The sequence below is a fragment of the Canis lupus genome, chromosome 36 (assembly GCF_048164855.1).
Source record: "Canis lupus baileyi chromosome 36, mCanLup2.hap1, whole genome shotgun sequence".
NCBI classification, from domain to species: domain Eukaryota; kingdom Metazoa; phylum Chordata; class Mammalia; order Carnivora; family Canidae; genus Canis; species Canis lupus.
The window spans coordinates 13,029,736-13,048,185 of NC_132873.1; the positions used below are offsets into that span (position 1 = coordinate 13,029,736).

The 18,450-nt window shown below is 35.3% G+C and overlaps 1 protein-coding gene across 11 annotated transcripts in view; it reads left to right on the plus strand.

Annotated features, from left to right (window-relative positions):
- The window catches only part of KANSL1L (KAT8 regulatory NSL complex subunit 1 like), a 130,808-nt gene extending 113,248 nt beyond the window's left edge, over positions 1 to 17,560 (plus strand). For 9 of the 11 annotated variants that reach the window (XM_072812614.1, XM_072812607.1, XM_072812615.1 and 6 more), the window contains 7 exons: positions 7,020 to 7,148; positions 9,480 to 9,598; positions 10,373 to 10,497; positions 11,931 to 11,985; positions 13,162 to 13,274; positions 14,798 to 14,966; positions 15,863 to 17,560. In XM_072812614.1, coding sequence (XP_072668715.1) covers positions 7,020 to 7,148; positions 9,480 to 9,598; positions 10,373 to 10,497; positions 11,931 to 11,985; positions 13,162 to 13,274; positions 14,798 to 14,966; positions 15,863 to 16,093 — 941 coding nt within the window. In that variant the 3' untranslated portion in view covers positions 16,094 to 17,560. Of the gene's footprint in view, positions 1 to 7,019; positions 7,149 to 9,479; positions 9,599 to 10,372; positions 10,498 to 11,930; positions 11,986 to 13,161; positions 13,275 to 14,396; positions 14,494 to 14,797; positions 14,967 to 15,862 lie in introns of those variants that run through there. The other 2 variants (XR_012024689.1, XM_072812617.1) reach the window with 2 other exon arrangements.
- The last annotated feature ends 890 nt before the right edge of the window (positions 17,561 to 18,450 follow it).

Below are 18,450 nucleotides of genomic sequence, written 5' to 3' on the forward strand. Positions count from 1 at the left end.
ATTCTGAAGTTTATGTGAGAGAGAAAATGTTGAATAGTTAATAAACTTTTTAAAAGATCAGTAAGAAAGAGGTGTCAGATATCAAAATTATACAGCTATAATCATTAAAATATTGTGGTATTGATGAAAGCCAGATCAATGGAACTAAGTAACCTAGAGACAGACCCAACTGTCCATTATTTGATAAAAAGATAGTTTTTCCTATCAGTATAGGAAGGATGGCCTCATCAATAAATAACAGTAATTCTTACAAAGTACTCCTTATGCACCACTATTGGCTGAAGGGCTTTATGTTTGTTGATTTCATTAATCTATACAACCTTGTATAAAGTATTGTTATTTTACTCCTTGACTAATTTCCCAGAGTCACGTTTGAGTAGTGTTAGGGCCAGGATTCAAGTCCAAGCAGTCTGGCTCAGAGTCCATGTTTTAAACAACTAAGTTTCTTCTAAAATCAGTGGATTATAATATTAATCAATGAATTTTTTGGGAAAAAAGGTATCTCTACCTCATACAGCACGTTAAAATAAATTTAAGGTGAATGAACATTAAATACATTCTAGATGGATTAAAGAGTTAAATGTTAAAAGTGCTGTCTTAAAAGAATTAGAAGAAAACCAGATGTATTTAATGATTATGATCGTGAAAATGATAATCACAAGTAAAATTTATTGAGTGCTTATGTGTAGACACTCTGCTATTTACTATTTTTTTCTGATACATTAGGACATTTAAACATTATAATCATCAATTCTGGCAAGACTGCGTGTAATAAGACCAGGACCCTCAAATATTTTAGGTAGCATTAAGAATACAAACCTTTTGTGAAGTACTATGAAATTATAGTGCTTTTAAACTATGCCTTTTTTTTATTAAGTTCATTAAGGAAAAACAACGGTTTAGTTGTGCATATGTTATTAAACTGTTAACTCTGTATTCTGACCCATAAAACCATTTCTAATAACCTAGTCTAATACTAAATATAAAAACCACCTCTATTTACAAGTCTATTCGTTTCACCATTATTTGTGTTAATGAAAAACTGGAAACAACTTAAAGAGCATATTGAGATATGGTTCACTAACACAATGGAACATGCAGCTTTTAAAAATATCTTAAAAGTTCATGTGGGGATGGAAACATCAAAGAACGCCAAGTAGTAGAAAGGACAAAAATGTGTTAATTCTCTGTATGTTATGATTAATAACCATGTAAAAATGTTCATTCTTCTACCAATCAAATGCAATGTGTGAGTCTTTTGGGGATCCTGATTTGAACAACTCAGCTGTATAAACATGCAGTTTTTGAGATAATCAGTGAAATTTGAACACGCATGGCTGCTGAATATTAATGAACTTTGTTAGATGATAATGCATGTGGTTACATAGACATACACAATCTGTTTGTTAGAAATTCAGGCTCACATATCTGTAGATGACAAGATACAAGATAGGATGTCTAGGATTTGTTTTAAAATAGGCTAGCAAAGAAACAGTGGGGAGAGAGATGAAACGAGATTAGTCACCAGTTTAATTGTTGATGATGAATGGTAGGTACAACAGAGTTCATTCTTCTCTTCTTTGTGTTTGTTGAAATTTTTTCACAGAAAAAAAGTTTTTTAAAAGTTGAAAGCACTAAGAACAAGGAGCAGTTGTCTATGCTTAGGGAAAAAAGACTAAAGAAATACAGAAAAATATAGGTTATGTTCAGGTACTTTTTCATGATATAATTCTACTACTTTGAATCTATACTGAGACTAATTTTTAAAGAAAAAATGTATACATGAAGGTGCTTATTTTAAGAATGACCATAATTGAAATATCATGATAACAACTAGCTCTAACAGCTAGCATAGTTAAATCATATTATCGGTAACAAGAAGAATGTTGGGCTTCCATCTGAAAAAATAACAATGAGGAGTGAATTCTCAAATTCGAAAACTACAGTTGTACGTGGATTTAAATGGAATTACATTTTAAATGTAAATATGAAATATATGCATGTGTATGACTGGAAGGAATATACAAAAATGAAATTATATGCTATTAGATAAGAGATTAGGTGATTATATTATTTCTAATGTTGTTATTTATCTGACTTAAAAAGATAAGGCAGCATAAATGTGTTAGGCACAGTATTAATAGTAACATATCAATAATGTAATGACATGCTAGTAATGGGGAATTAAGAGCTAGGAATGGAAGACAGATGAATGCTACAATTATTAGGCAAATCAGTGAAGTATATTCTATTGTATCCCAACTTCACCTCCCTTGTTTTCTTTCCCTTCTCTCCCAACCCAAATAATTATGCATTAATTAGATTTCATTCTACATATGCAAGTCTGAAAAAGCTGGTCATTATTATTTGTTGTTAGCGATTTCTGTAGAATTAAGCAAAACTAGAGTTCAGTATTTATTGACCACTTACTCTGTGCCAGGCAGACTGTTCAGTGCTGAAGAATCAAAGGTGAATCATAGGGAATCAAAGAAATTATAAGGTGTAATAGGAGGAAGCAGACATACAAATAACTATTAAAATGATGTGGCCACAGATAGGATAAAAAGTCTAAAAAAGGCAGTGTGTAACTCTCTACCTAGAGGAAGGGAGGGATAAGGATGATGGGGGAATGGGCAAGAAGACTCGAGAAAGATGGTGATGCCAAACGTAGCTTTACATACTTAGTTGGAATTTAGAAGAGTCAAGTGTTCCAAATCATTGTTCCTCAAACTTCTATGTACAAATTACTTGAGGAGTGTTAGAATGCAGTTTCTGACTCAGTAGGTCTGGAATGGGGTCTGATTCTGCATTTCTAACAAGTCCTAGGTGATTCAAATACTGGGGGGCCCTATTGGTTTTAAAATGGAAACAAACGTGATTTGTCATGGAGACATAAAACAGTGTGATGTGTTCAAGTATATACAAAATGTCTGGTATTTTAGGGTAAATGTGAAGTGTGTGAAGGTAAGTAGATGGATGTTTGTCTGCTTTGCCGTGGCGCTTTTATGTATCCAGAAGAATTTTAAGAAAGCACAGCTGACTTCAGGTAACAAGTAGGGAAAAGACAAATTGTAGTGGGTTGAAGAGTGAATGATTGGTTGCCCATTCTGAGAAAATAGGAGCAAAGCCACTTAAGGGCTGTACTCATCAAAATATGCAGTCATGAAAGACATAGGACAGTGAAACTGTTTCAGATATAAGAAAACTCCAGACATGTGATAACTAAATGCAGTGAATAGAATCTTCTACAAAGAACATTATAGGAATAACTAGTGAAATTTGAATGATTCCATAGTTAATAGTATTGATTTGTCAGTTGTGTGTGATGTGAGAATGCCCTGGTTTTTGAAAAATACATGTTGACATATTGAGAGGGACATTGTGTCAGCAACGTAGTTTCATCGGAGTTCAGAAAAATAAATACGATAAACTTAACATTTGTGGAATCTGAATAAAGGGTATAAGGGACTTCTTTTACTATTCCAAGTCTTCTGTTAGTCTGACACTATGTCAAAATGAAGTGTGTTTTGAGTGGAACAGTGGCACCACAACCCACCCCAGGAAGCCAAGACCTAGGTCTCAGGCCTCTTCCCCTGCACATGCTCATATCTAAATCCACCGTCAGTGCAATCTTACTCATTTGTTTCAAACATGCTCCTGTCTACACTCTATCATGTTCACAGTCCAGCCTAATGAGCCTTTATCTGCGCTCCTTGAAATAGCCCAGTTATTTTTCCAATCCCTGTAGCTAGTTGATCTCTTCAAAATATGTCACATCTGCTCCCCGGCCCCATTCCTTAAAATATCTGACAGAGGGAATATCCTGGGGGACCCCTGTAGCACTACCCACCCAGGAGGAGGACTCCTTGCTCATGGTTCTTTTTCACCATATTCCCTGCTCTACACTAACTGCTCTTCCAACTACCAAATTCGTCTGGCTCCCCATTGCTTTGGGCCTTTGTACATACCATTCTCTCTTCCTTCCCCTTGCCATCAGGTAGTTCTGTTCATATTTGAAAACTGTCACTTTACCTGGGGTTCTTTTCCTAGAGCTCTTTTACTGTTATATACTCCCATTAACTTCTCTAATTAGTACTTTTCTGTTACACATTGTAGTTCTTGAGACAACGTCTGTAATCTCCATTAGCCACAAAGATCATGACTGGTTTTGCTCACCGGTGTCCCCAAGGTGTATAACACAGTGCCTGGCATAGAATTAGCCCTCTATGAAAGGGAAGGCAGGAGATAGGAAAGATACTACTGGGTCAAGGTGTGTTTTCGGATAGAATTCAGGAGAGGATTTTGGAGACCAAGAACGAAAGGCTATAAGCAGGTGTAGTTTGATTCTGAATTGTCGTATTTCCTATTGCTTCAAGAGTCCATCGCAACCTTACAAGATACTAAGGGTAAATAAGTGTAAAGAAAACGTAAGTAAAATTCAGTAAAAAGTACCACCTTAGGGAAGATTGAAGTTTCTTCAAAAAGATTGATTTGCTTTTAGAAAACAAGGAAGGTGGTGAATTGCTTTTAGAAGAGGTGAATGGGCTTCCAGTTTGCTTTAAAAACACTCCAGAAATGTTTCCATTAAAACGAGAGAGGGCATTGTTGGATCACCTGCCCGTTCCAGGCGTGTTCTACATTTAAAAACCTCTCACAATCCTAGTCACCCCTTTCTAGAAATGAGTTAGGCCTGCCAATTTATTTTGCTTTCTCTGTGTCCTGTTGGTAAGAAATCGTGGGGGCCATCTTGGAATTCTGCCATTTTCCCTGAGCTCTCTATTTTTGAAAAGATTTCTCTGAGAGAGGCAGACGGAGAGGGAGAGTCCCAAGCGGACTCCAAGCTCAGTGCAGTCTGACAAGGGCTTGATCGCACAACCGGAGCAGAACTGAGCGGGCGCTCAAACCACAGAGCCACCCGGTGCGCCTCCCTGAGCTCTCTAAAGTCAATGTTCCGTTTTCCAGCGTCTAGCTTTGCTCTGTCATTTCTTTCTTTGCAGTAATCTTTATCCCTTTTCTCGTAACTTTTAGGTTATCTTTATTATAAAGTAATGTATGATTAAGATTTTTTTTCCCCATCTGACACTCATGAGCTCTTGAAATCTTTCAGAAATTTTTTTGTCTACCATTGCCTCTCCTTCTGTGTTGCCCCGTTTTGGGTTGTCCTTCCTCCCCCATATTTCCACCACTCTATTGCTTGGAGTTGCACCGTTCCTGCCTGACCCACCGATGGTCATGTCCAGCCATGTCCATTCTATTATTCAGCGGTCGGTGATGGTTCTTAACACTTGAACAATTATATTTCCCATTTCTTAAGTTTTCCTAAAAGAACCTCTTTTGCCTGTTTCTTTTGGCAATGTTAGTTGTTTTAAAGACTTGCTATTTGTATTCTGTGAATCCACCCACTCTTTCTTGAGAGGGTTCATTTGTTTGTACCTCTTGTTTTTTATGGTGTTCGTAGTCAGGTTTTTGGAGCCGTGTTCTCAGCTTTAACGTTGACATTCACTGTTAAGAATTCTGCCACTGTTATTTACGGGATCCTTTTCGTAGGTGGGGTAGACATTTGCACTCAATACTATTTTCAGAAGCAGTTAGGGACAGGCAGGATGTATTTCAAAGTGAGGCACTTGGACATTGCTTTCTCTCCACCCATTCCTTTTTCTGCTCAAGACTCTCAGATTTTGTTACCTATTAAGGCAGATAATCTCCAGGAGTGTGGCTGAGGAGTTGGCATGTGTAGTCAGCCTATCAGAGAATATCCGTCCAGGTAATTGTCCAGCTCCATTTCCCTTTCCTCCAGGTAACAGCATGTGATCATATTTTTATGGCAGCACTTTCCCTGCTTTTGCACCATTTGTTCTTCCAGTTCCATGTATCAGTCTTTCTTACAGGGATTCCTCCCAAATTCTGCTTTATGTACAAGTTCTCTTTTACTGCTTGCTAATGTGGATGTCTATGCGCAGATCTGTGCGTATGTCTAAAACTTTTGTCGATTATTTTTAGGGTGCTTTGCCATCTTGAAATCAGAGTCCCAGTTACTGTTGGTAGACCATCTTTTTTTTCAGCATTGGTGAGAATTTGGCACTTTGGCCTACATTTTTTTCATCTCCAAACCCTTCAAAAAAGAAGCCGATTTGGTTTTTAATCCAATACTGGAAATATGGGGTTCAGATAGGCAAGAACAATGGTGATGAAACTAACATTTATTGAATATTTATCATGTCATATCCTTCTAATGATTATTACAGGGATTAATTCATTTAATCCTCATAGGCCCATGATAGCTGCTCTTACCTCTATTTTTATAGATAAGGCAACTGAGGCACAGAGATATTAAGTGACCTAGAGGTTTTAGAAAATATAGTGCTTTTAAAAAGTGGAAGAATGGTGCTGTACTGTCAGTTTGATGGAATCTGGTTCTTGCTCTCAAGAGGTCCCTGTCTTTTATAAGTTTGTAGAATTCTTGATCTTGAATTTTTATTTTTTAAAGATTTTATTCATGAGAGACACTAAGAAAGAGACATAGAGGGAGAAGCAGGCTCCATGCAGAGAACCCGATGCAGAACTCAATCCTAGGACCCTGGGATCACACTCTGAGCCGAAGGCAGATGCTCAACTACTGAGCCACCCAGGTGCCCCAGTCCTGAATTATCCTCAAATTTAAGGGTGAACAGATTCAGATTTAAGGGATTCAGATCATATCCAGCCAAAATTTATAGGCCTGAACCAAACTCCCCCATAAAACTTTGTAATTTAGAAGACTGATAACAGGTTACCCTTCCTTTTCATCTCCATCAAGTAATGGAGCAACTATAGGAAATTGAGCACTTCTTGAAGATGTTTTTAAGGAATCTTATTATGGGGATTTTCAGTTTAGGAGCATTCCATATTGGTATAGAAGTATTTCTCTCATGTAATTCTGAATTGGTGAATTAATGTTCTGCAATGTTGGAAGTAAAAACAAATTAACATGTTCATTATGTGTTATAGAAAACTTCACATTTCCTTTCTATTTGTTTTAGTACATAATACTTCTCTGAATCAGTGGAGAAATGGATATTCTCCTACATGCAAGCCTCAGATAAGGTCAGAATCTTCTGCACAGCTGTTCCAGGGAAGAAAGAAAAGACACTTGAGTGAAACAGCATTAGGTAGGTTAAAATGAAGATATGAGCACTAGAACTAAAAATTGAAAATAAATTCTGATCTGCATAGAACCTCTGCTTCATGGAAGTTTATAATCCAGAATAGTCCCTATTACACAAAATATCTATGGTTCTATGAAAGTTAAACAGCATATTCATGTAGTCAGTCCAGAATTTTCTCTGGACTGGGCATTCATCTACTTTATGGCAATTAAGGATTTCCATCTTATATTCCCTAATTACAGTTACCTTCTACTGACTATTCTGGACAGAACTTAAGCCTCCAACATTGTGTTCTGGATTCAAAATACATCAGTACAAAGTTACCTTCTAGAAATTACCATTTCTGATAGTTACTGTGGTCACAGTTCACTGAAGCTTCCTCAGAATTCTGAAAAATTGGATGAGAATCACCTAATGTAACTCAACCAACTAGTTCAATTTCCCTTAGAGACTTAAGAGTTCCAAGATGATCAATAGGTATTGTTGAAACTACAGAGTGGGGTTTGTTATGGGGATTTAGGGCTATCAAATAGTTTCCAGAATTATTACAAGCAATGATTAAAAAATGAGACTTACCAAAAACATATTTTAAATGGCAAATTATTTGTTTCTTGTTCATTGTTCCAGTGGACAGAACACTATATAGTCAGGTATTCATTCCCCAGATGTAATATGTCAATATATCCAGTAATTTAGAAACTGCATTCAAGATGTACTGGACTCTATACTTAATGGACTGAACACATTCATCACTGTCTCAAGAAATCCCACCATCACTATCTGATAATCACTACTTGATGAGCTAGTGTGGCACAAAATTAAACTCCTAGCCACAACCAGAGGTTTCACTGTGTTTTTTCTAGTGCCTCAACCTTAAGACAGCTGAGTCTCCTTAGCTTTTGAAGAACTTACATGTACAGATCTTCCTCTTGCCTTATGACAGGGTGACATCCCAATAAACCCATGTTAAATTGAAAATATCCTGAGTCAAAAAACTATTTAATACACTAACCTAGTAAGTACCACAGGTTAGCCTCAAATGTGCTAAAAACACATTAGCCTACAGTTGGGCAAAATCACCTAACACAAAGTCTATTTTATAATAAAGTGTTGGATATCTCATGTAATCTATTGACTGCTGAAACAGTACAGCATGGTTCTATGGGTAGAGAATGGTTTTAAGTGTATTGATTGTTTATCTTCGCAATCACACGGCCGACTAGGAGCTATGGCTTGTTGCTGCTTGGCATGAGTATCCTACTGCATACTGCTAGCCCAGAAAAAGGTGAAAATTCAAGGTATGAGATTGCTACTGAATTCCTGTCAGTTTCAGGCCATCATAAAGTTGAAAAATCCTAGGTTGAACTATTTTACGTTGAGGACTGATTATGTCTAATACATAGGAAAACTTCTGTCTCTTAGTAAGATTCATTATGAAAAAAATCACATTACCTAAGATTTGAAATATTTCACTTGAATTTATCTAATTTCAAGTTTGGTGGAAATACAGGAAGAAAAGTAAGATGCTATACATTACAAAGAAGTAACTAGATAACTCCCTCAAGTGCAGGACATGAAAAACTCTTACAAATTTAAGAAACCTAAAAGACAAAAACCAAGTTCAATATGTGGATCCTGAGGACATTTTTTTAACAACTAGACAAATATAAATATGGATGGGGTATTAGATTTTACACTACAAAGGAAAACACTTTTTAAGATCAGAAGTAAAGTAAGGGTAGCAAATAAGGGAACAAATAAATGTATACTCACAAATTAGGGAATCAAAACAAACGGAAAAAGGAAATATGGAACAAACACAGAAAACACCAAGAGTAGCAAAGTTGTGATCAACATCTTCAGAGAAAAGAGAAAACCCATCGATGAAATACAAGAACAGGACAGTATAAATGAATAACAGGCCAAGAACTTTTAGAAAAATTTAGAAGTCTCAGTAGAATGCTCAGAAGATCTAGTTAAGGAAATCTCCCAGAAATTAGAACAAAAGTCAGATATAAGAAAATGAAAGAATAGAGAAAATTAAGGAGATATGTCTTTGGAGGCTAACATCCAAATAAGACATTGGAAAACACATGAACAGAGTGAAGGGCAAAGATGAGATTTAAAAAATGAGATGTACTGGATAAAAACTTATCAGGATCCCCTGAAAATGGAAATAATTGTGACAGAACTGTGGGTAAGATTTTTTCATTTCCTTAATTTTTTGATACATAAATTTAAAAAAAAAGGAATCCTATGTTACCTAAGCAGGAAAGTAATTTTAACACCTGTCTGTGTAACGTATGACATTCTCTATGGTTCTTTCCATGGCAGGAGAAAGAACCAGATTTGAAGAATTTGCTTTTCAACGCACAGAACCAGAATCCCATAGCAATTTTACTGCTGTTACTAATGTCAATGTTATATCAAGAACCCAGAATTCATCATCACAAGTAGGTTTTTTTTTTTTTGTATTCTGAACTCTAAAATTGCTTTATAGACTTAAAACTTGCTGATAAAAACTTTAGAATATTGTTAATCTATAAAGTCTTACTTTACTAGCACATGACATTAGGTAGCAATAGATGATTTAATTTTTTTTAAACTAGTGAGCTAATTACTCAGTAATCCTTTATTATGGCTTTTTTTTTCCTCCTGTGTGAAAAACTATCATAACCATCTCTCCTCCTTACCATGAGGTTTAATAGGAATCCAGCATTTGTGGTGGTCTTATTGATTTGTCATCTGGTCATAGAATAGAGGTTAAAAGGTAAAAGGGTTTAGAAAAAACTGTAAAGCCCAGGGGCCGGGAACACATAAAAGAAGGTTGTAAAAATGAGGTTTACGAAGTGGTACACCAGATATTTCATAGTCTTTCTGAATAAGGAAGTGTGTTGGTTAAACGATCATTTCCATGATGTTCAGGGTGCTTTATGGTAACTTCTTTGATAAGTCTTTTACATTTTAGGCATTCTTATTTTCTATGATCTTAAAAACAAGCTTATATGTATGTAAATCTTCACTGTATACCTGCCAAAAGGGACTGTGCTATTTTACGGAAGATAAGGGTCTTTCTTATTTTTCTTAACATTTTGTGGTCAGGTCTATCATAATATATTTAGAACGTGTACAGTATAGCAGTATACCTACTGGATAACTCACGAGAAGAGGGCATCAGCACAGCTAACTAGATACTGTTGTAAAACTACTGTGATCCTACTCTGCAGAACACTGCACGACGGAGACTGAGAAGTGAGAGCTCTTATGACATAGATAACATCGTGATTCCCATGTCGTTAGTTGCGCCAGCGAAGTTAGAGAAACTCCAGTATAAGGAAATACTTACTCCAAGGTATGTATACTTACATCTTTTTATCTCCTCTCTTTCTTCTTTTTCTTGAATAAATTTACGTTTTTAGGGTGAAGTTAAAATTTTAATTAATGAAAGGAAGATACTCCTCTCTCCCTTCCTTTACTTGTAAAACCATGGAGGGAAATAGGTGAAAGAACCCTTTATATGACTCATGCTAAAAGTGCCATATATTATCACTTTGTCAGTTTTTATTAAGAATTGGAAATTCCTAAGACTGATTTACTCTGTACTTAGTCTTTTATTCAGTGATGTTATGTGTATATACATGGCCCAAAAAGGCACTTTAGGGATGTAAGTATAGTAACAAATAATCCTTGCTCTTCAAAATGGAGTTTTGCACAAGATTGCAATGAGTTCGAAGAAAGCAACTACCTTGGCAAGGGGAATTCACATTGTAGGACAGTAACACTTGTAACAACAAAAATAAGATTTTGATGTATTATTGTCAAATCAGCAGTACACACATTAAATGCATAAGTGGGAAGATTTAGGAAGACATTATGAAGGAGGGAGAAAGAACAAAATTTACATAATTTACACAGGGAAACCACAACAAAGGCACATGGACGTGTGCAAGGCTAAGCCAGAGACAGAGATTTTTGTGTAGGGTGATAAAGTTATGGTTAGAAAAGAAGTTATAGACGTCCCAGAATGCCACACACAGATCTGCTGCTTACTGGCGGTGAAGTTAGTCAAGTTTTTTTTGTTTTGTTTTGTTTTTTTTAGCAATGATGAAAGCAGTTTCTTAAGAATGTCAGTCTGGCATGAGAAAGTAGATAGAAGAGGTTGGAAACAGAGATATAAGCTCATGACAACTACAGTTAATTCCTACCCATCTCTATTCTAGCTGATTTCAAATGTTCTTATTCCTAATTACTTTGAGGTATTATGAATGAATCTGTTGAGCTCTCCAAATATGTAAGGAGTAACATTTGTGGTTCTGATGTTCTGCAGCAATGTTTTTCAATTTATTTTGGAAGGCTGGCGCTACCCGGTTGTGTTGGTTGCTTAAATACAGAGGAATTCTGTGATCCAGTGCTTAAACTTGAGAGGCCATGATGGGTGTCTTCACACAAAGAAATTGGCCAATGCTCAAATCAGAGCTCTTCTCCCCTCCTCTTCCTGCCAAGCCACTGTCTCAGCATCTACTGACTTAATTCAAAATTAGTACATTTGTAGGTATAAAACAGAGCTATGCAGAAGAGACTGTTTACTTTAAGACCAAAAGTAAAGTCTCTTTTTCTCTCAAGATAAATCACTCTTTAAAAAAAGAAAAAAAAAGTATGAAAATACAACCATATGAATTATGGAAGCCCTAAGGAAAGAAAACACTACTGCATTAGCTGTGCTTAGTGAATGCAGTTGCTTACACTTATTTAACAAAAGCTGAAATCGGTTTGTATCTTCAACAGCTGGAGGATGGCTGTTCTTCAACCTTTGGATGAATATACTGTAGGTGAAGAAGAGGTAAGTTGCCTTTCACTTATGGATAATTGCACATTATATATTATGAAGCCTGCTTAATTTGGTTTTTGAAGACTAAAGGGAACTATAAGCTCTTTAACATGCAGATTTTTTTTTCACTTATGAAAACAAAGTTCTTCATTTAGGATATGAATTTCATTAGAAAAATGTTTTTGTGCAAGTTTACAAAGAATAATATATAAAGAAAAACACAAATATATCATTTGCATACATGAATTGTTGTAATGCTGAATTTACATTAATATCTACATTCATTCCCAGTATGAGTCATGTTTTTTTGCATGAGATTTACTCCTAATATTCAAGCCTACAGTGCCATATTCAAAACACTGGGAACAAACTGCTTTTGAATTTGGAAAACTTTGGACCTAAGAAAGTAATGTGAATGTAATGGATACATCATGTAAGACATAGAAGGAAGTCTAGGATAGTTCTCATAATCACATATTAATGTTTCTATAGAGAAATATTTCTAGAATTTAGCCAGATCAGGCTATATAACTCAATGAATTATGAACCACTTATTTCAGAGTTTTAGAATTGCAGGGAAAGGGACTGTGAGCCTGTATAGGTAAAACTTACATATGAAGAAAGGAACAATTTCAGAGAAAAACACTATATAATCAAACTAATTTGAAAGTGATGTTCTGTAGAAGCAGCGTTATATAAGACATTTTCTGCCATAATCTATGCCCTGACTCTGTTTTTCAGCTACCAAAATTAACTTTTTAATGCCATTTCCTCTTTTAATATGCTCTTCCCTAATTCAGAATGATCCTAGGCAGGAAACTCAAATTCTTAAACCACTATCACCAGTCTTAGAATTCCAGATAAATTGATGTTCATTTTTCTCAGTTTTACTTTTCTTTGATATAATATTCCTAGAACAGTGTATTCCATAAAGGGCAATCAATACTGTAAACCTATTTGTAATCTAGGTACATCTTCAAACGTGACCCAAGAGAGAAAAAGTTGTGTTTAAAAAAAAAAGTTAACTCCTTTATTATGGAATCTGAAGCTCATCTCATAACCTTTGTTCTCTCAATTTAGATTTATTTTAGAGTTTTCTTCCTATATTCTCTTGATGAGGAATTGTTTGACCTGTTCTCATATTTCAAAATGTTTCTGATAAAAGGAAAACTTTATTTCTAATTCCAGGTAGAAGATCTTTCTGATGAAGTCTTCTCCCTAAGACACAAAAAATATGAAGAAAGAGAGCAAGCCAGATGGTCACTATGGGAGCAAAGCAAGTGGCATAGAAGAAACAGCAGGCAGGTGTTATCAATTTAAAAACCAGACCCATGAAATCCATGCTGAATGGTAATGAGAGACCACTAAAAAGGAAGAAAATATATTGTTTAAGATCAGTTATTTTGCACTAGAAGTGAAACACGTCATTTCCCTGAGTATATAAATATATTTTGGTTAGTGATGAAATGTGTTTCTGTATTTTCCTCCGCTCTGTTTCTCATGCTTATTGTCAGCCTGAAGAATAGATTTAACTCAGCAAACAATGTGAAAATGTTCCCTACATAAAGTAGGTCATTTCAATGCACTCTTAAACACTAGGGATTAGAATCTGGGTGATCTATTTTAACATAACCACTTAAAAAATATGTTGTTCTTAAAATTTTTCTCAAGAAACCTGTCCAGTCTAAAAGGCAGATGGTCTAAAATACTTTGAATATGACTTTAGGGGAATGGAAATGAAATCCTAAAAACATAATCAGTAATTATATATTTGAGAAAGTCCATGGTATTTTATATTTACACCTATGTTTTAATATAGACAAAACTCACAAAGCAAAATCATGTTGAAGTCTGATAGTCACTAAATTTAGTGTGGGGGCATGTCTCATTTACTTAGTACAGCTGACCCTTAAACACAGGTTTGAACTATATGGGTCCACCTATACACAGACTTTTTATAGTACAGTCCTCTAAATGTATTTTCTTTTATCTAGCTTACTTTATCTGGCTTACTTTATTGTAAGAATACAGTATATACTACATATAGCATACAAAAGGTGTGAATAGATTGTTTATGTTATCAGTAAGGCTTCTGGTGAACAGTAGGCTATTAGTAGTTAAGTTTCAGGGGAGTCAAGTTATATGTGAATTTTTGACCACATAAGGAGGTTGGTGCTAACCCCTGTGTTATTCAAGGGTCAGCTGTTACTTTTTGTTTTTTTTAAGATTTTATGTTTAAGTAATCTCCCCACACCCAATGTGGGGCTTGAACTCACAACCCAGAGACCAAGAGTCGCAGGCTGTGCTGACAAGTCCCATTTCTCTATTTAGGTCTCAGAATATCCAGATTTGTTGTAGATCCTTATTCCAAGAGCTGACTTAACATATAGGAGACTCAATTCTCATCTTTCTCCACATTCCAGAGATATAACTTTCCAGAAGTAGAAGAAAATGTGAATCGAGTCCTACACGGATGACATTATAATATAGAATACTCTGGAACTCAGAAAGACTGTGAAGGTCAAGTAGCTGTCCTTTCTCATTTAAAAACAAAAATTACAAAAAAAACCCCAAAACCTCAAAAATTCAAACCCACTATTATAATTTGGCAAATTCATAAAATAGTACTGAGAAAATACTACTAAATAAGTCTTTGAGATAGCATCAGGAAGATCAGCAGATGAACTTTTAAAAATCTTGTGGGCAGAACTGTTTAAAGAAAGGTACCAAGTTAAACTGACTTAGTGATACCTTGGGGTTCATAAAATGTTAACACATCAAGAAGTAATGTAATAACTAAGTATTTTCTTGATTTTCTTGCTAGAGCCTACAGTAAAAATGTTGAAGGACAGGACTTGCTTTTGAAAGAATACCCTAATGACTTTAGTGGTGGTCAGCACGGTGCTGCTGAAAATACTGCTGAGCTTCCTTCAGAGAGCCAGGATCTGAGTGTGCAGGGCTCACCTTCACTAAATGAGAGTCCGGAAATCAAGGTAAGTGTCATACCCAGGACTAGTTACACCTCCTTTTAAATGCCTTTTAACCTTTTTAAAACCTGTGTGTAGAAAGTACTTGTTGCAAATTAAGGATCTTTACTACTTAACAAATTCAATACAACAATCCCATATAAAATGCTGGGTTCAAATCAGAGGGTATGTCTTCCAGCATTCTAGGTCTATTGCTGATTAACGCTTTATCTTTTCATGTCAGTGTCTAATTTCATATACTCACTTCTCTGTTAGGAAATGGGGATTCTATACAAGTTTCATTACAAAACAGATTTGATTAGAGAGAATAGCACCTGGCACAGAGTAAATGTTAGCTATTTCTCTTCTTTTTTTTAAAGAGATTTTTATGTCTCCGCATGGATCCAGTTCTTACCTCAAGCTCAAGGAGAGTGTTTTCTAACACAGCATCTATAAATTTTTGCACGGTTCTTCATAAGTAGGTGTCAGAAAAGAACATTATCTAGAATGGAGAGCAAAACTGTAGAAATTAATTGGCAAGTTGTAGAAAACTTGGGGAAGGAAAAGTCAGTTAAGTATCTATAATAATTATGGGCTGAAAAATGAAGACACTGAAGTAGAAGGGGATCAAAACACTTTGAAAGGGCCTTTCCCCAACATGTTCTGATGCTGGAAATGAAGACCGATGCCAAACAGCAGCATCTCCTCTTTGTGGAAGGGCACAGCAAAAAACAACCTAACTCCCAGAGGTCTCTAAACAATTCCCAGTATGTCCCATTTGAGTTGCTAGATGTTCAGGTCCAAATGAAAGTTTGTTCATTTATGTGTTAACAAAATAGTAATCATAAAATTGACATTTAAGGACTATTTGATACATGAATTTAAACAAATTAGTTGAAACTTAACTGAAAATGTTCTTTCAGTCTTTGTGGTGGGAACGACGGGCTTTTCCGCTGAAGGATGAAGACACAGAAGCCTTACTATGCCAAGATGGAAAAAAGGGTAACAGTGGAAGTTCAAGCCCAGCTTCCCATGGTGAAATCTTCTGTACCAGTGTACCAGAGAACAGTCACCATCCAAAAAGGCAGGCAGATGAAATGGAAGAGTATAGACCTTTTGGTCTAGGACTTACTCATGTTAAAAAAAATAGGTGACAGGCAACAGGTTAAAAAAAGTATGTACGTGAGTGGAAAACAGGAGGAAAAAAAAGCCCTGTTCTCCATCCCCCAACCCCTTCGGTCACAATTCCAGAGTAAGAGCATGTACTGCATGTATTAATCTTTTATGCTGTTCTAAAACAGGCAAGGTAGGTCTCTTTTTCATTCTTCAACCACAGAAATAACTAGCTTTTCACCTACAGACAAGTGCTAGTCTTTTGTGTTTATGATGCAAATCACAAGCACCAAAAAATTAACTGCTGCAATCTGATGGTATATCACATTACTGGGTAAATAACTTTTGAAAGACTTTATACCCATACATATATATATACACACACACACACACACAAATATACCTGTGCATCAAATGACAGCTCTTTTTTCTATACATTTCTATGTAATTTCCAGGGTAATTCATTAAAATTGCCCCAGAAATATATTAGAATATACAAATATGTGTGTATACAGTATACAAACACATACACACACATAGTTTTAAAAAACACTGGCAGTGACCACTCCATTTGAAAATGCATGTATGAGCTACCCCAGGAAATGTAAGCTGCACTATAAATAAAGCACAGGTTCCAGGGATAATGGATATCTAAAGTCTTGACTATAGAGGGAGGGAATTTTTTTAAAAAACATGTCTAGCCAATAGAAGTTATTTATGGAAATTTCTATACCAGATAACACAATACGCCTTTCTCTGAAATCACTGTTATCTGTTAGACTAAACACAGGTTACTTTCTATTTGCTAACAGATTCAGACAAGCAAAGCAGATTAACTATTGGTCTATTTTAAAACTTGAGTTTAAAAAAAAAATAAAATAAAATAAATAAAACTTGAGTTTTATCTATTTTATGTATCTCATAAAAGAAGACATCAACTTAAAATGAGCAACAAACAGGAAAGTTGTATCAGTATAAAAAATGTTGTATTTCTACTTAAAATGGTCATTCCTTACCATAGCTCACTCTAGTCAAATAAGCATCTATTCTTACTTGTATCCTAGAGTGAGAATTGTAAAGTTTTTTAAAGGATAATGCTTCAATACTGAATACAGGAGTGTACATTAAAGAAAGGAAATTCCTTTTGAAGTTATCATATAACTTTTTCTATGTAAAAGTTGAGGACAATTTCTCTCATGTAAAAAAAAGGTTTTCAAGTTATAATACCCATATTAACTGACAATCCTGGCCATCTGGCCTAGTCTGGGGGGATTTGACACTAAGTTTTTGTTAGGGACTAGAAATTATAGGAGTCCCTGTAAAGAAGGAAAAAAAATGCAGTTTCAATACTGACAAATTTTTTGCTTGTAGTTTTACTGTACATTTATTTTTAAAAAAGAAAACAAAAGCCAGACAAACCCAAGTTGTCTAAGCAAATAAGCTCAAATCTTTCTGTCATGTCTGACATAATCTTCTATGTAAGTTTTTTAATTAAAGTTATTTCTATATGCCTCGTGTTATCTGATTTAAGTGCCACCTATTCATGACACCAACCTTTCCTAATTCAAAATAAAAACCAACAAATTTTTACATTGAAGTATTGAAAAAAACCAAGCTCTATGCGAAAATGTTAATGTTATTTTTCAAACCTTATTTCTCAAAACTCATAGTAGCCTAAAGAAGTTAATGACACTGGTCTCCTGTTTCTTTCTTGCCCTATGTAGCAAATACTGGATACATATTTATTGTCAAAGTGTAATTTGGGACACAATTTTAGTTTACGGATTAACTCTGTACCTTGTCCTCTTTTGGCCTACCTGGTCTTTGTTGGATTAATAAAATATATATCCTTGGGGTCAAAATCCATAGTATCCAGAACATCCTCAGCCATCTGGTTCTGCCACAGGGTAAAATTAGACTGGAAATAAGACAGTGTTACATAAAAGAGGCTTCCTCTGCCTAACCCTACCCCCCCAAGAGTTCCATTTGTAGAAAGAGTACAAACCAGAAATCCTCTGCCCTACTGGATTCTTTCCATGGTACCAGCCTGTGGCTGGGCTCTAGTATCTTCATTTTTAAAATGGGAACAAAAGTACCTGTCCTACTACTCACAAGGGAGATTTGTGGATTTAATGAGATTACATCTAAGTACTTTATAGGCTACAAAATATAAACTTATATAATGACAGCTACCTTGTATTGAGCATCCTCAATTCAACTATCCTACAATTTTGGGAATAGTAGTGGAAGCCTTACATCTAGCATATGATCTCTTTTAATGCTCAACACAACCCTGCTATAACACAATATAATTATTGTAATTATATTCATTGTATAAATCAGTTAACAGATACTTGAAGAGGCTGGATGATTTGATTTGCTAAAGTCAAATAGTTGG